The sequence below is a fragment of the Camelina sativa genome, chromosome 5 (assembly GCF_000633955.1).
Source record: "Camelina sativa cultivar DH55 chromosome 5, Cs, whole genome shotgun sequence".
NCBI classification, from domain to species: domain Eukaryota; kingdom Viridiplantae; phylum Streptophyta; class Magnoliopsida; order Brassicales; family Brassicaceae; genus Camelina; species Camelina sativa.
Window position 1 is genome coordinate 9,253,932 of NC_025689.1, and position 11,490 is coordinate 9,265,421.

At 37.1% G+C, this 11,490-nt stretch overlaps 1 protein-coding gene across 1 annotated transcript; it reads right to left on the bottom strand.

Annotated features, from left to right (window-relative positions):
- LOC109132828 (protein RALF-like 9) lies at window positions 10,049-10,492 on the bottom strand. Its single transcript, XM_019245247.1, has 2 exons — window positions 10,486-10,492; window positions 10,049-10,266 (listed from the first exon to the last, which is right to left on the bottom strand). Exons 1-2 carry the CDS (start codon window positions 10,490-10,492, stop codon window positions 10,049-10,051), a joined length of 225 nt encoding a protein of 74 aa, XP_019100792.1.

Below are 11,490 nucleotides of genomic sequence, written 5' to 3' on the forward strand. Positions count from 1 at the left end.
CCCAGGAGCCTCAACGCGACCAAGGGAGCTCCAGCAAAGCGACCAAACGAAGAATCAACTTGGAGGAGCAAAACATTTCACCTCTTGAGTATTTCAAGGCCGAGCTTCAACCTACACACAAAAGACCCGAGGATAGCATCACCACTTAGGCACATTGAGCCGCGACCAGCTTTGGGAAGCTTGAATTGAGTGTCTTCACCATCACCCCAGTGTGAAGACATCCCTAAGCCATTAGAAGGAGCTGTACTCTTTTTCCTACTTCGGGTTTGTCCCAATGGGTTTACTGAAGAGGTTTTAACGAGGCAGCGACTCTAGTGCATTTCCACTTCATTCCCACTTGGTTCATGACTTGGAAACACTTATTGACATGCTTGGGAGCCAAGGAAGTGAAGATCCTATCCACGTTCAGCCAATGACGTGGCCACCCTATCCCCTTCCCTTCTTTTCTTTTGAATTTCTTCTAGATCCCTCTATGACCGTTAGATTGGTCTTTGCTTTGCTTTATCTTTGCTTTTGCTTTTTGGCCATGTGTATGGTTTAGATCATGGCCACGTCTCTAGGGTTTTAGAGTCTCCTTATGTAAGCCTCACTATATAAAGGCATCAACCCTCATTGTAAAAATCAGACTTGAAAGAAATAGAAATTTTCACAAAGAGAGATTCTTTGTTCTTGTCTCACCTCTCTCCTTAGCCTAAGTCCGGGACTTGGCACTTGAGAAACCCTAAGAGATTCACAAACCGGGTTTGTAATCTCTTAGTTGACCGTATCAAGAGGAGAGCCAACCCTCTTGTGTCGTCGCATCAAACCACCTCTAGTCCATCGCCCATCTCTTTCGTCCCACCGTCCCAACCTCGAGTTCTCTTCCGCTAGCTCTCGAGTCTATCATCGATTCCACTTCGCCAGCCTCGAGTTCTTTACCATCAGCCCTCGAGACTTCCCAGTACCATCTCGCGTCGTTTCCACCTCCGTTTCCCACCGAGTCCTGCCATTAGCCGTATCCGCTCAGCCGCGTCCGTACGTTCTGAGAAGGCTTCACGACCGTCTTCACAAACCGTTCGTTGGAACCTCCTCAACTCTCGTTTCTGTCGTTTGAATCCTCTCTGGATTCGAACCCTTGATGCTTGGCCGAGGAAAGTCCCACCGATTCTGACTTGACCGAAGATACACTCCTCCATCAATCCATAGCCGCGTCCGCGGGTCACATCATCCTCCTTCTGCTCCTCAGGACCCCATTAAGGTTGGTCCTCGCTCGGTGAGATCTGCAATTCCGGTTGCTTTGTGCGACTCCAGAACCCAGATCCAAAATCCTCCGGAAGTTTCCTCGACCGACACTTCTTCTCAACCTTCTGCTCTGGCAAACTGGAAGGAAATGCTTGTTGGACCTTCTGGCAAAATGGAGAAGAAGGGTACCCCAATTACCCTAGATTCTGGTGAGTTGTGTGTCAAAATTCCTAATGTGGTGGTTCAGCGAAACCAAAACCGGTGGAAAGAATTCATTATAGGCCAGTTCCACGGTAATCTCCCCTCCAAATGAGCCCTCTATGCTATTCTGAATGGAATATGGAGTCGGAAACGAAGAGACATCACCATTTCCAAGCAAGGACCAAAGTCGGTGCTCATAAGAATTCCATGTGAGGAAACTCGCAGAAGGGTACTTGCTCAACGAGTGTGGCACATTGAAGGCCAATCTATGTTCGTAGCGGATTGGGAACCAGGTCTTACCCCGGTGATGCCAGAACTTACTGAAGCTCCGGTCTGACTTGAATTCCGCGGAGTTCCACCCCAATTCTTCTCCCAGGAAGCGTTGGAACACATAGTAGGTTTGGTTGGTTATCCTGTCATCTACCATCCATCTACAATCAATCTTACGGATTTGGAAGTCGCAAAGGTGTTCACGATAGTCAATATCACCAAGCCTCTACCAGAAGCGGTCAATGCCCAATTTGAAACAGGAGAAACATTCAGGATCGATGTCTCCAGTCCGTGGCTCCCACCAATATGCGATTTCTGCAAAGGCGTTGGTCACTCCATTAAGCGTTGTCCCACCGCACCAACCTTTGCAGCTTCTGCAATTCAACTTCCCACTCAAAGGAAGCTTGTACTCGGGGAAGGCAAGAAGGGAAAGCTACAGCAGAAGATTCTATTGCTCGCCAAAGAAAGAACCCTTCAAGGAGGCACAAGGAACAAGCAAAACGTCGCTCCGGGGGAGTGGAGAACCCTCCTAATGACCCCTCTGTCCCTATTCAAAAGGACGGTAACCTTGAAATCGACATTGGCCTTACTTCTGTCCCCAAACCTCTCAAGTCGGGTACGAAGAAAACCGCTTCTAGGCGTACTCCACCCTCGTCTTCCTCCTCTTCAGAATTCGCCTCTCCAGAGGAATCCTCTTCTTCAGACTCTCCATCCGAAGAAGATGATAACCCAGACGACAATGAGAAGTTTATGAAGGTTCTGTCTAAGAAGGAAAAGGAAAAAGAGAGGTGCTATGCGCGGGCTTCCAATGGAAAGGGGCCACCAACCAAATCATCTCATTAATGGTAACAGTCAATACTTTTTGTTGGAACGTTAGAGGTTTTAATCATAGTGTAAAGAGGAGAAGCTTCAGGAAATGGCTACGGCAATATAAGCCGATTTTGGTAGTCTAATTGAGACTCGTGTCAGGCAACACAAATCTCATAAATATGTGAAGTCTACTTTTGCGGATTGGAATTTTGAAGCAAATTATGAGTTTGCTGAGTTAGGTAGAATCTGGATTGTTTAGCATCAATCAGTGAAGTTAGTTATCCACTCTAAGTCTAAGCAGATGATGACTTGTGTTGTCCAACTTCCTGGTGAGGATAGTGAGTTTGTGGTCTCATTTGTTTATGCTGTTAACCATCGAATGGGGCGTCTGGAACTATGGGAGGAGATATGTGCTTTGTCCCGTGATCACTCAGTCAATTCAAGACCATGGGTTCTTCTTGGAGATTTTAATCAAACCTTGAATCCTGCAGAGCACTCTTTGGGAGGTACCAGAATTAAAAAAGGAATGGAGGAGTTCCGAGAATGTCTTGATTATGCGAATCTTCAGGATCTCACCATTAGAGGGAATCAGTTCACCTGGTGGAATAAGCAAGAGACCAATCCGATCGCAAAAAAACTGGATAAGGTTCTTGCAAATGATGAGTGGAGGATCAAGTATCCATTCTCCTACTCTCAGTTCCCGGAGCCTGATTTTTCGGATCATAGTCCTTCCATCATTGATCTTGGAAGAAGACAACAGGGTCGAAGACACTTTATGATCTCGCATTTTCTTCTCCACCATGAAGAATTCCTTCCGAGGCTGTTGCATTACTGGCATGATACGGATCCTCATGGAACAGCTCAGTACTCATTGATGAAACAGCTCAAAGGTCTAAAAGGAGTTATTCGGGTTCTAAACAAGGAACATTTCTCAGGCTCAGAGACTCGCACGAGAGAAGCTCAGGAAAATCTTCATCTATGCCAGTCCCTTTTGTTGAACAATCCCTCTCCGGTTTCTGCAACTCAAGAGAAACTGGCATATAAGAAGTGGATGACTCTTGCGATCGCGGAAGAGAAGTTTATTTACTAGAGAGCCCGAATCAAATGGTTTGAGTGTGGTGACCTTAACACTGCTTTCTTCCACAGGTTGATGGCAACCCGCAGAGCAATGAATCAGATTCACTATCTGATTGATCAGCAAGGAGAGCAACTTTCCAGTCCTGAAGAAGTGAAACTCCATTGTGTGTCCTATTACCAAGACCTGATTGGAGGGCACCCTGCAACTCTCACCTCTGATGAGATTGATCGAACAAGGGAGCTTATGCCTTTCAGACTGACAGAAAATCTTCATGATCTTCTAACTGCTGAAATCCCTGACTCTGAGATAAAGAGAGAATTTTTCTCCATGCCTGCCAACAAGACTCCTGGTCCGGATGGTTTCACGGGTGAATTCTACAGAGCCTCTTGGGATATCATTGGGGCTGACCTTACTGCAGCAGTCCAAGAGTTCTTTTGTCATGGTAACCTGCTCAAGCAAATTAATGCGATGGCGCTGATCCTGATTCCTAAGGAAATAGGTGCAGACAGGGTGACTAACTTTAGACCCATCTCGTGCTGCAACGTCATCTACAAGGTGATTTCCAAGATCTTAGCTCGTCGAATGGAAGATATTCTTCCCATGATGATCTCCAATTCTCAGTCAGCTTTTATCAAAGGCTGACTTCTCGTTGAGAATGTTCAGTTACCTTCTGAGATGGTCCAAGGTTTTGGTAGGAGTAATGTTTCACCACGTGCTCTGTTGAAGGTAGACCTGAGGAAGGCTTTTGATTGTGTCCATTGGGATTTCATCTTAAAGATTCTCGAGATTGCTCAGTTTCCCCCTAAATTCATAAAATGGGTGGAATAGTGTGTCACCACCACCTCCTTCTCGGTCAACATCAATGGAGAGTTATGCGGTTATTTCAAAGGTGGAAGAGGACTGAGGCAGGGGGACCCTCTCTCTCCCACCCTGTTTGTTATAGCCATGGAAGCTCTCTCCAACCTCATCAGTCAGCGCTTTGCTTCGGGACGAATTGGGTATCATCCCCTGGGCAGGGACCCCATCGTCTCTCATCTTGCTTTCGCTGATGATCTCATGGTGTTCTTTGATGGAGGAAACAACTCTCTTCAAGAGATTGCTTGCTTATTGGATGAATTCAAGTCTCTCTCAGGTCTGAGCATGAACCGGGACAAATCTACGCTCTTTGTAGCAAGAATCTCTCCAGAAGATCAGGACCATCTAGCACTCTCAGGCTTCCACATTGAAGCCTTCCCTGTGAGGTATCTTGGGCTGCCTCTTCTTCATCGCAAACCTAGGAAAGCTGATTATTCACCTCTTCTGAACAACATCAAGGCTAGATTCTCCTCTTGGTCCACTAAAGTGCTCTCTTTTGCGGGCAGGCTTCAACTTATCTCAACAGTGATTTACAGTTCTGTTAATTTCTGGTCTTCTGCTTTTGCTCTTCCTAAAGGTTGTCTTTGATCTATTGAATCCATGTGCAACTCGTTCCTCTGGTCTGGAAACATGGAAAAACGGGCCACAGCAAAAGTCTTCTGGAAAGATATCTGCCTTCCTAAAAAAGAAGGAGGGCTTGGTCTCAGAAATTTCTCTGTTTGGAACAAAGCGCTTAACTTGAAACTGGTTTGGCTTTTGTTTCAGAATAGCGGTTCTATCTGGGTTGCATGGATGAAGAAGCACATGCTAAAAAGCAACAACTTCTGGACGGTTAAAGTTAATTCACGGGCTTCTTGGATGTGGAAATCTCTCAATGCCTTGAAGCCGATGGTCAAACCTTTATTGGGTTGTAATATTGGTGATGGGAACACTACGAGCTACTGGTTTGATAACTGGTCTTGTCTGGGACCTCTTATTGATGTCATTGGCAGTGATGGACCGAGACTAATGGGTATCCCATGGGAAGCGACTGTTGCTCAAGGAACTGGTCCTCAAGGTTGAAGACTTCTATCCCACAGGACCAGAAATGCTCTACTCTTATCAATCCGTAACGCTCTCCTCATGGTGGATCCCCCCCATGAATCTGCAGGTGTTGATTGTTATTTCTGGGGACCTGAAGGGCAGCGAAAAGAGGTCTTTAGCACTAAGACAACCTGGGAAGCTGTGATACCCTCATCGGGGATCAAGGAATGGAGAAAGGCAATCTGGTTTAAGAGATCTATTCCAAAGCACTCCTTCACGTACTGGGTTGCGAATCGTGATAGACTCCCAGTGCAGTCGAGACTTCTCAGTTGGGGAATCAATTTAGACGCTGCCTGTGTTTTATGCTCTAAAGTAATAGAGAACAGGGAGCATATGTTTCTGCATTGCGACTACTCTCTCCAATTCTGGGGACTTGTTCTCACGCGACTTGGTCAACCAAACCTCATCTTCTCCTCCTGGCAAACTCATCAGCTGGCTTATCGGTACTACAGTTAGGTTGTCGTCCACTCTAAAGAAACTGGTCACCCAGGCCACTATCTATCTCATCTGGAAGGAACGCAACACTCGCACTCACGGTGGTATTCTCTCTACCCCTGATTCTCTGTTCCGAGTTCTTGACAGAACAATCAGGGACATTCTGCTAGCTCATCAACACAGCAAACAAGGAAAAGGGCTCCTTCGCAAATGGCTTGTCCATCTATATTAACTTCTAATTCTCGGATATGTAATCTAATTTTTAGTTCCTGAAGCCGTTTGTCTCCTATAACGTTCAGCTTTTTAATTTTTTTTGGGCTGTCGTTATATATATAAACTTGTGTAAACCTCAAGTTCCTTTTATAATATAATTAACAGTTATCCGAAAAAAATAACCAAAATTTTCTTTAAGATTTCAAATTCTAAAAAAATTCATTTTGAAAGTCTTATAGATTGTTAAAAGGGAATATTGGAAATAAAGGATAAATAATTGAATTATTGTCCATCTATGCATTCTATATTTATGTTTGGTCATATATGCTTTAATATCATTTAAACCCCATTATATCCTCATATTTTTAAAAATCTTGGGCAACTATAAATAAATAAAAAAATTTATTTATTTCGAAAAACATTTTGGAAAATATATAGAGCCAAAAAATATACATTTTAGTAAAACCTCTATAAATTAATAATGTTGGGATCATTGGTATTTTTAAAATTTATAGTAATATTAATTTATCTTTTTTTTTGTTCAAAAAATATTAATTTATAAAGTATTTTGTAATTGTTGAAATTCTGAAATATATGGATTAAAAAAAATTTCTAAACCATAAGATTAGTGATTGTCTGTTCTAAATTTTTTAGTTTTGGAACTGAAATTTTAATATTTAGAAAAAAATTATTGACCAAAATTACAAATACAATAGATAAATTCACTTATTTACATGATTTAGTGACTTCAATTGTCGTATTTTAACAATCTATAAGACTTTCAAAATGATTTTTTTTAGAATTTGAAATCTTAAAGAAAATTTTGGTTATTTTTATGACATGTTATAGAGTATACTACAATATTATAGTTTGGAAAAAATAAAACAATTTTTTTTGATTCTCTTGCTTACAAAACATGAGTTTTCATATAATTGTTCTATCCTCTTAAATAAGTTTAAATCAAATATTTTTTTATATTATTCTTAAATATATTTGTTTTCTATTCTTCTCTCATAACTGTTATATAATTTTAAATTACATAGAATTTGTTTCTCTTTTTTGTTTTAGTAGAATATATAGAAAAATTAAAGAAAATGCTTTCTAACCATTTTAGAACATGAGTAAATGTTAGAAAACATATTCTAATTTTGTTATAGATAAAGAGCAAACTATAGAATATGTATTCTAATATCTGTATTCTAATATCTGTAGAACATAAATAATTTCTAAATTTCATAGAACATGTAAAGTGTGTAGAAGACTTTATCTAAATTTTTTAGAACATGTACAACGTATAGAATACACATTCTAAATTTAGAATGTGTATTCTAAACTTTACAGATCATATTTTATCCATTAAAAACGGCAACAAAAAAGACATATTTTCGATGTTATAAGGATTTTAATGTCTTCTTCATCAATTTCCTATCAGAATGTCTAATTTTTCTTTGAAAAAATTGGCTAAATCAATTGCAAAGGTTAATTTAGGAATAGTTAACATATAGTTATAGAATGCATAAATGGACAATAACTCAATTATTTATCATTTATTTCCAATTTCCTCTTGTTAAAATACGACAATTGAAGTCACTAAATCATGTAAATAAGTGAATTTATCTATTGTATTTGTAATTTTTGGTCAATAATTTTTTCTAAATATTAAAATTTCAGTTCCAAAACTAAAAAATTTAGAACAGACAAACACTAATCTTATGGTTTAGAAATATTTTTTATTCCATATATTTCAGAGTTTTAACAATTACAAAATACTTTTATAAATTAATATTTTTTGAACAAAAAAAAGATAAATTAATATTACTATAAATTTTAAAAATACCAATGATCCCAACATTATTAATTTATAGAGGTTTTACTAAAATGTATATTTTTTGGCTCTATATATTTTCCAAAATGTTTTTCGAAATAAATGAATTTATTTATTTATTTATAGTTGCCCAAGATTTTTAAAAATATGAGGATATAATGGGGTTTAAATGATATTAAAGCATATATGATCAAACATAAATATAGAATGTATAGATGTACAATAATTCAATTATTTATCCTTTATTTCCAATTTCCCCATATTGTTTTCTATTTTTTAAATTTGTGATAGAAAACTGTTTGTTATTCAAATAAATTTCTTTGAATACATTTTCCATAAATGTTATTCAAGGTTTCAATTAAATAACTTGCCTCACTTATGTTATTCAAGGTTTCAATTCAATAACTTGCAAGAAATCTGGAAGTCACTCTACTATAAAAGCCCCTCAAAAGCTCTCAGCCTCTCACAGTTTATTTAGCAAAAAAAAAAGCTCTCACAGTTTCTTACACAACAATATGAATAAGGTAATCTTCCTTCTTATCCTCTCTCTCGTCCTGCTCCCTCTTCACGTAATTGTGGTGGTGGCGCTTGGCAGCTGGACTCCCATCAAAGACGTTCAGGATCCTCACATTGTAGAGATAGGCCAATTTGCGGTCTCCGAGTTCGACAAACTGACCAAATCGAGATTGACGTTCGTGAAAGTTGTTCAGGGCGAGTCACAGGTAGTCTCTGGTGTGAATTATCGGTTTCTGCTGGAGGCTAATGGCAGCAAATTGACCAAAAATTTTGTGGCAGTAGTACTGGAGAAGCCGTCGCTGAAATCAATGAATCTCACTTCCTTCAAGCCAGTCATTATTAATTAGTGTTCGCTTCCTTTGACTAGTTTACATGTAGCTTATTTATATCTTTTAAACATATAAAAAAAAGTTAAATATTATAAACAGAGAAGATGTTCATTTCTGTATTATCTGGTTTTCAAATTTCATGTATGGGCAGATTTGAAGATATGATATTGAACAAGTCTTGACATCTAATGGTTTTATCTATGGGTGATTCTATAACCACACACACATATATATATATATATATATATATATATATATGCGATTTGATTTGATATGCCTTTTGTTAACTTCTACCAAACATTCTAAACCGAAATTCCTAATCTACAAATATTTTAAACAAAAATGTCTAATACTCTAATAGTATGGTACTTATGATTTCTTCATTCTTTATATAATTTTATTTTAACTGTAATGATAATGAATATGTTCGTTAAGTTGCAGCAGCAACCATATCTTGTGAATAAAAAAATAAAAATTGTCGGAGTTTAAATCCTTGAAATGAGTCGCCATTTTTGTTAAAACAAGTTGTAGCGGCAGTTTTAACTATCGCCAGTTTTTCATGGCGACACATGATACACCGGCAATCTCTGTAAAAGTAACGACAGCGACAAATTTCACATTTGTTTGACCACATTGACATTGAATTTTGGCCGCCGGAAGGAGATGCAGCAGCAATGTAACTAACACGCTCAATTTATTCAAAACATAAAGTTCATTTAAAATAAAAATTACACATACAAACGGTATTTTCTATTTCAGTACCAACAATATTAGGATTATAATAACTTCATAACATATAACTTAAGTAGTAGTTTGTGTTAATTTCGATGATATTTTAACATTTAAACTTTAAACCCGTATAATACATGTTCTTAATTAACAAAAAAACATAACTATAAAATCACACAGTATAATTTTTGCGTATATATATAACCATATAAATATAGATTCTTGATCGTGTGACTCGTGTCAAGAATCAGATCACACTTTTCTTATTTTTTTTTTTGGTGGAAAGGTTACACTTCTCTTATCATATAAATTGCAATTTATAGAATAAATAGAAGTAATATATGTATATATGAAAATAAAATACAATAAAGATATCTTAATACATCTTTTCCGCCTTTTTCTTCTCCGTAATACGATTTGTTTTTCAGATCTTTTGTATATATATATTACCCCAAATCGGTGTATTTATATCTCACAAAAAGTTCAACCCTGTAAAGCTTCACTATTCTTTGTGATTGGTATCGTATATGGATTTACCTTAGTTTTCTGGCAAAACTGAGGATGTTTTGGAGAACATCCCCATGCATGATTTACACGCATAGCATCATATGATATAACTATCTCCATTTTGATTGTGGCCGCCTCAAAAGAAAAAATAATTAGTAAAAGAAGGTATAAAACCGATATTTTCTTCAACATGGCTATGTATTTTATAAAAAAGAACAAAGTAAACTAATTAAATGGGTTTCACTTAGTTTTTATTATGTATCAATTCCCTTTAGAATTCGGAATTGGTGCTTTATATAAATAGTTGATGGGGTTTGCTAAATATGGTTATTTGTTCTGGCGGGTTCCTTAGTTATGCAGTTCCAACGAGAATTTTTGTTTTTACAATTGCAATTATTGTTGTTATTTTAAACTGTACATATATTAGATATTTGTTTTAAAACAATAACAACAAAATGATGACACAAATTAACAACAAAAATGTCAAAGTTAGGTTTTTAATCTTTCCATGTTCCAATAATTTTGTCATTTAAATTTAGAGTATATGAAATGAGCGATGGAAGTTTATTTGAAAAATGATTAAGCTTAAATTTCTTTAACAAAAAAAAAAGTTTATTTGAAAAACGACGCAATAATTCTATCTTATATAGTGCTATTGCTTGTTGACCGAAAACAAAAAAAATCTTATTCCCCTAAATCACATTCCACTTATTTATGATTTTACTCTTGCATTGTGAATATATAACCCTCTACCACATAGTAAATTTAGTAATCTGATAACTTCACCCTTAAATGTTCATCATTCTTGGTATTAAATTTTTGAAGATTGATTTTAATATATATATATATGTAAATATTCTCATCTTCTTACAACTTTATATGTATATATAGATTCTTTTCCTTATAGTTTTTATAAAGTATATTTGATTTCCTTTTTTTTTTATAGTAAATATTAGTTTATTTTTTCTCCAGCATCAATATATGTATTAATGTTATAAACTAATAATTACATCTCATAATAACAATTTTTTTTTATTCAAAGATAATTATTATTATTTTGGTTAGTTCTTGTCCAGTTGTCCCTATCCCCTTGTGAATATTGGTGGGGCTCGCTTCGTCTCCCTCTCTCATTGTCCGAGTAAGATTCGGAATATAAATATACTCCCTCGACTCTGTCCCCTTGGCTAAGTCAGTTGGCCAAAAGAAAAAAAAAACGAACTTGTTACAAACCCTTTTGAGCTTACTCTTTTACAAATCCCTAAATTAGGTTAGTTTCTTTAATCTCTTGTACATCGCTGTTTCGTTTTCCGTCCTTATTCTCCCCCTGAAACCTCTTTGAATCTTCTACTTTGTGGTTGTGGGTTTAAGGGTATCTANTGTTTTTTTTTTTTTTTTTTGCTTTGGAATAGCGTTAGCCT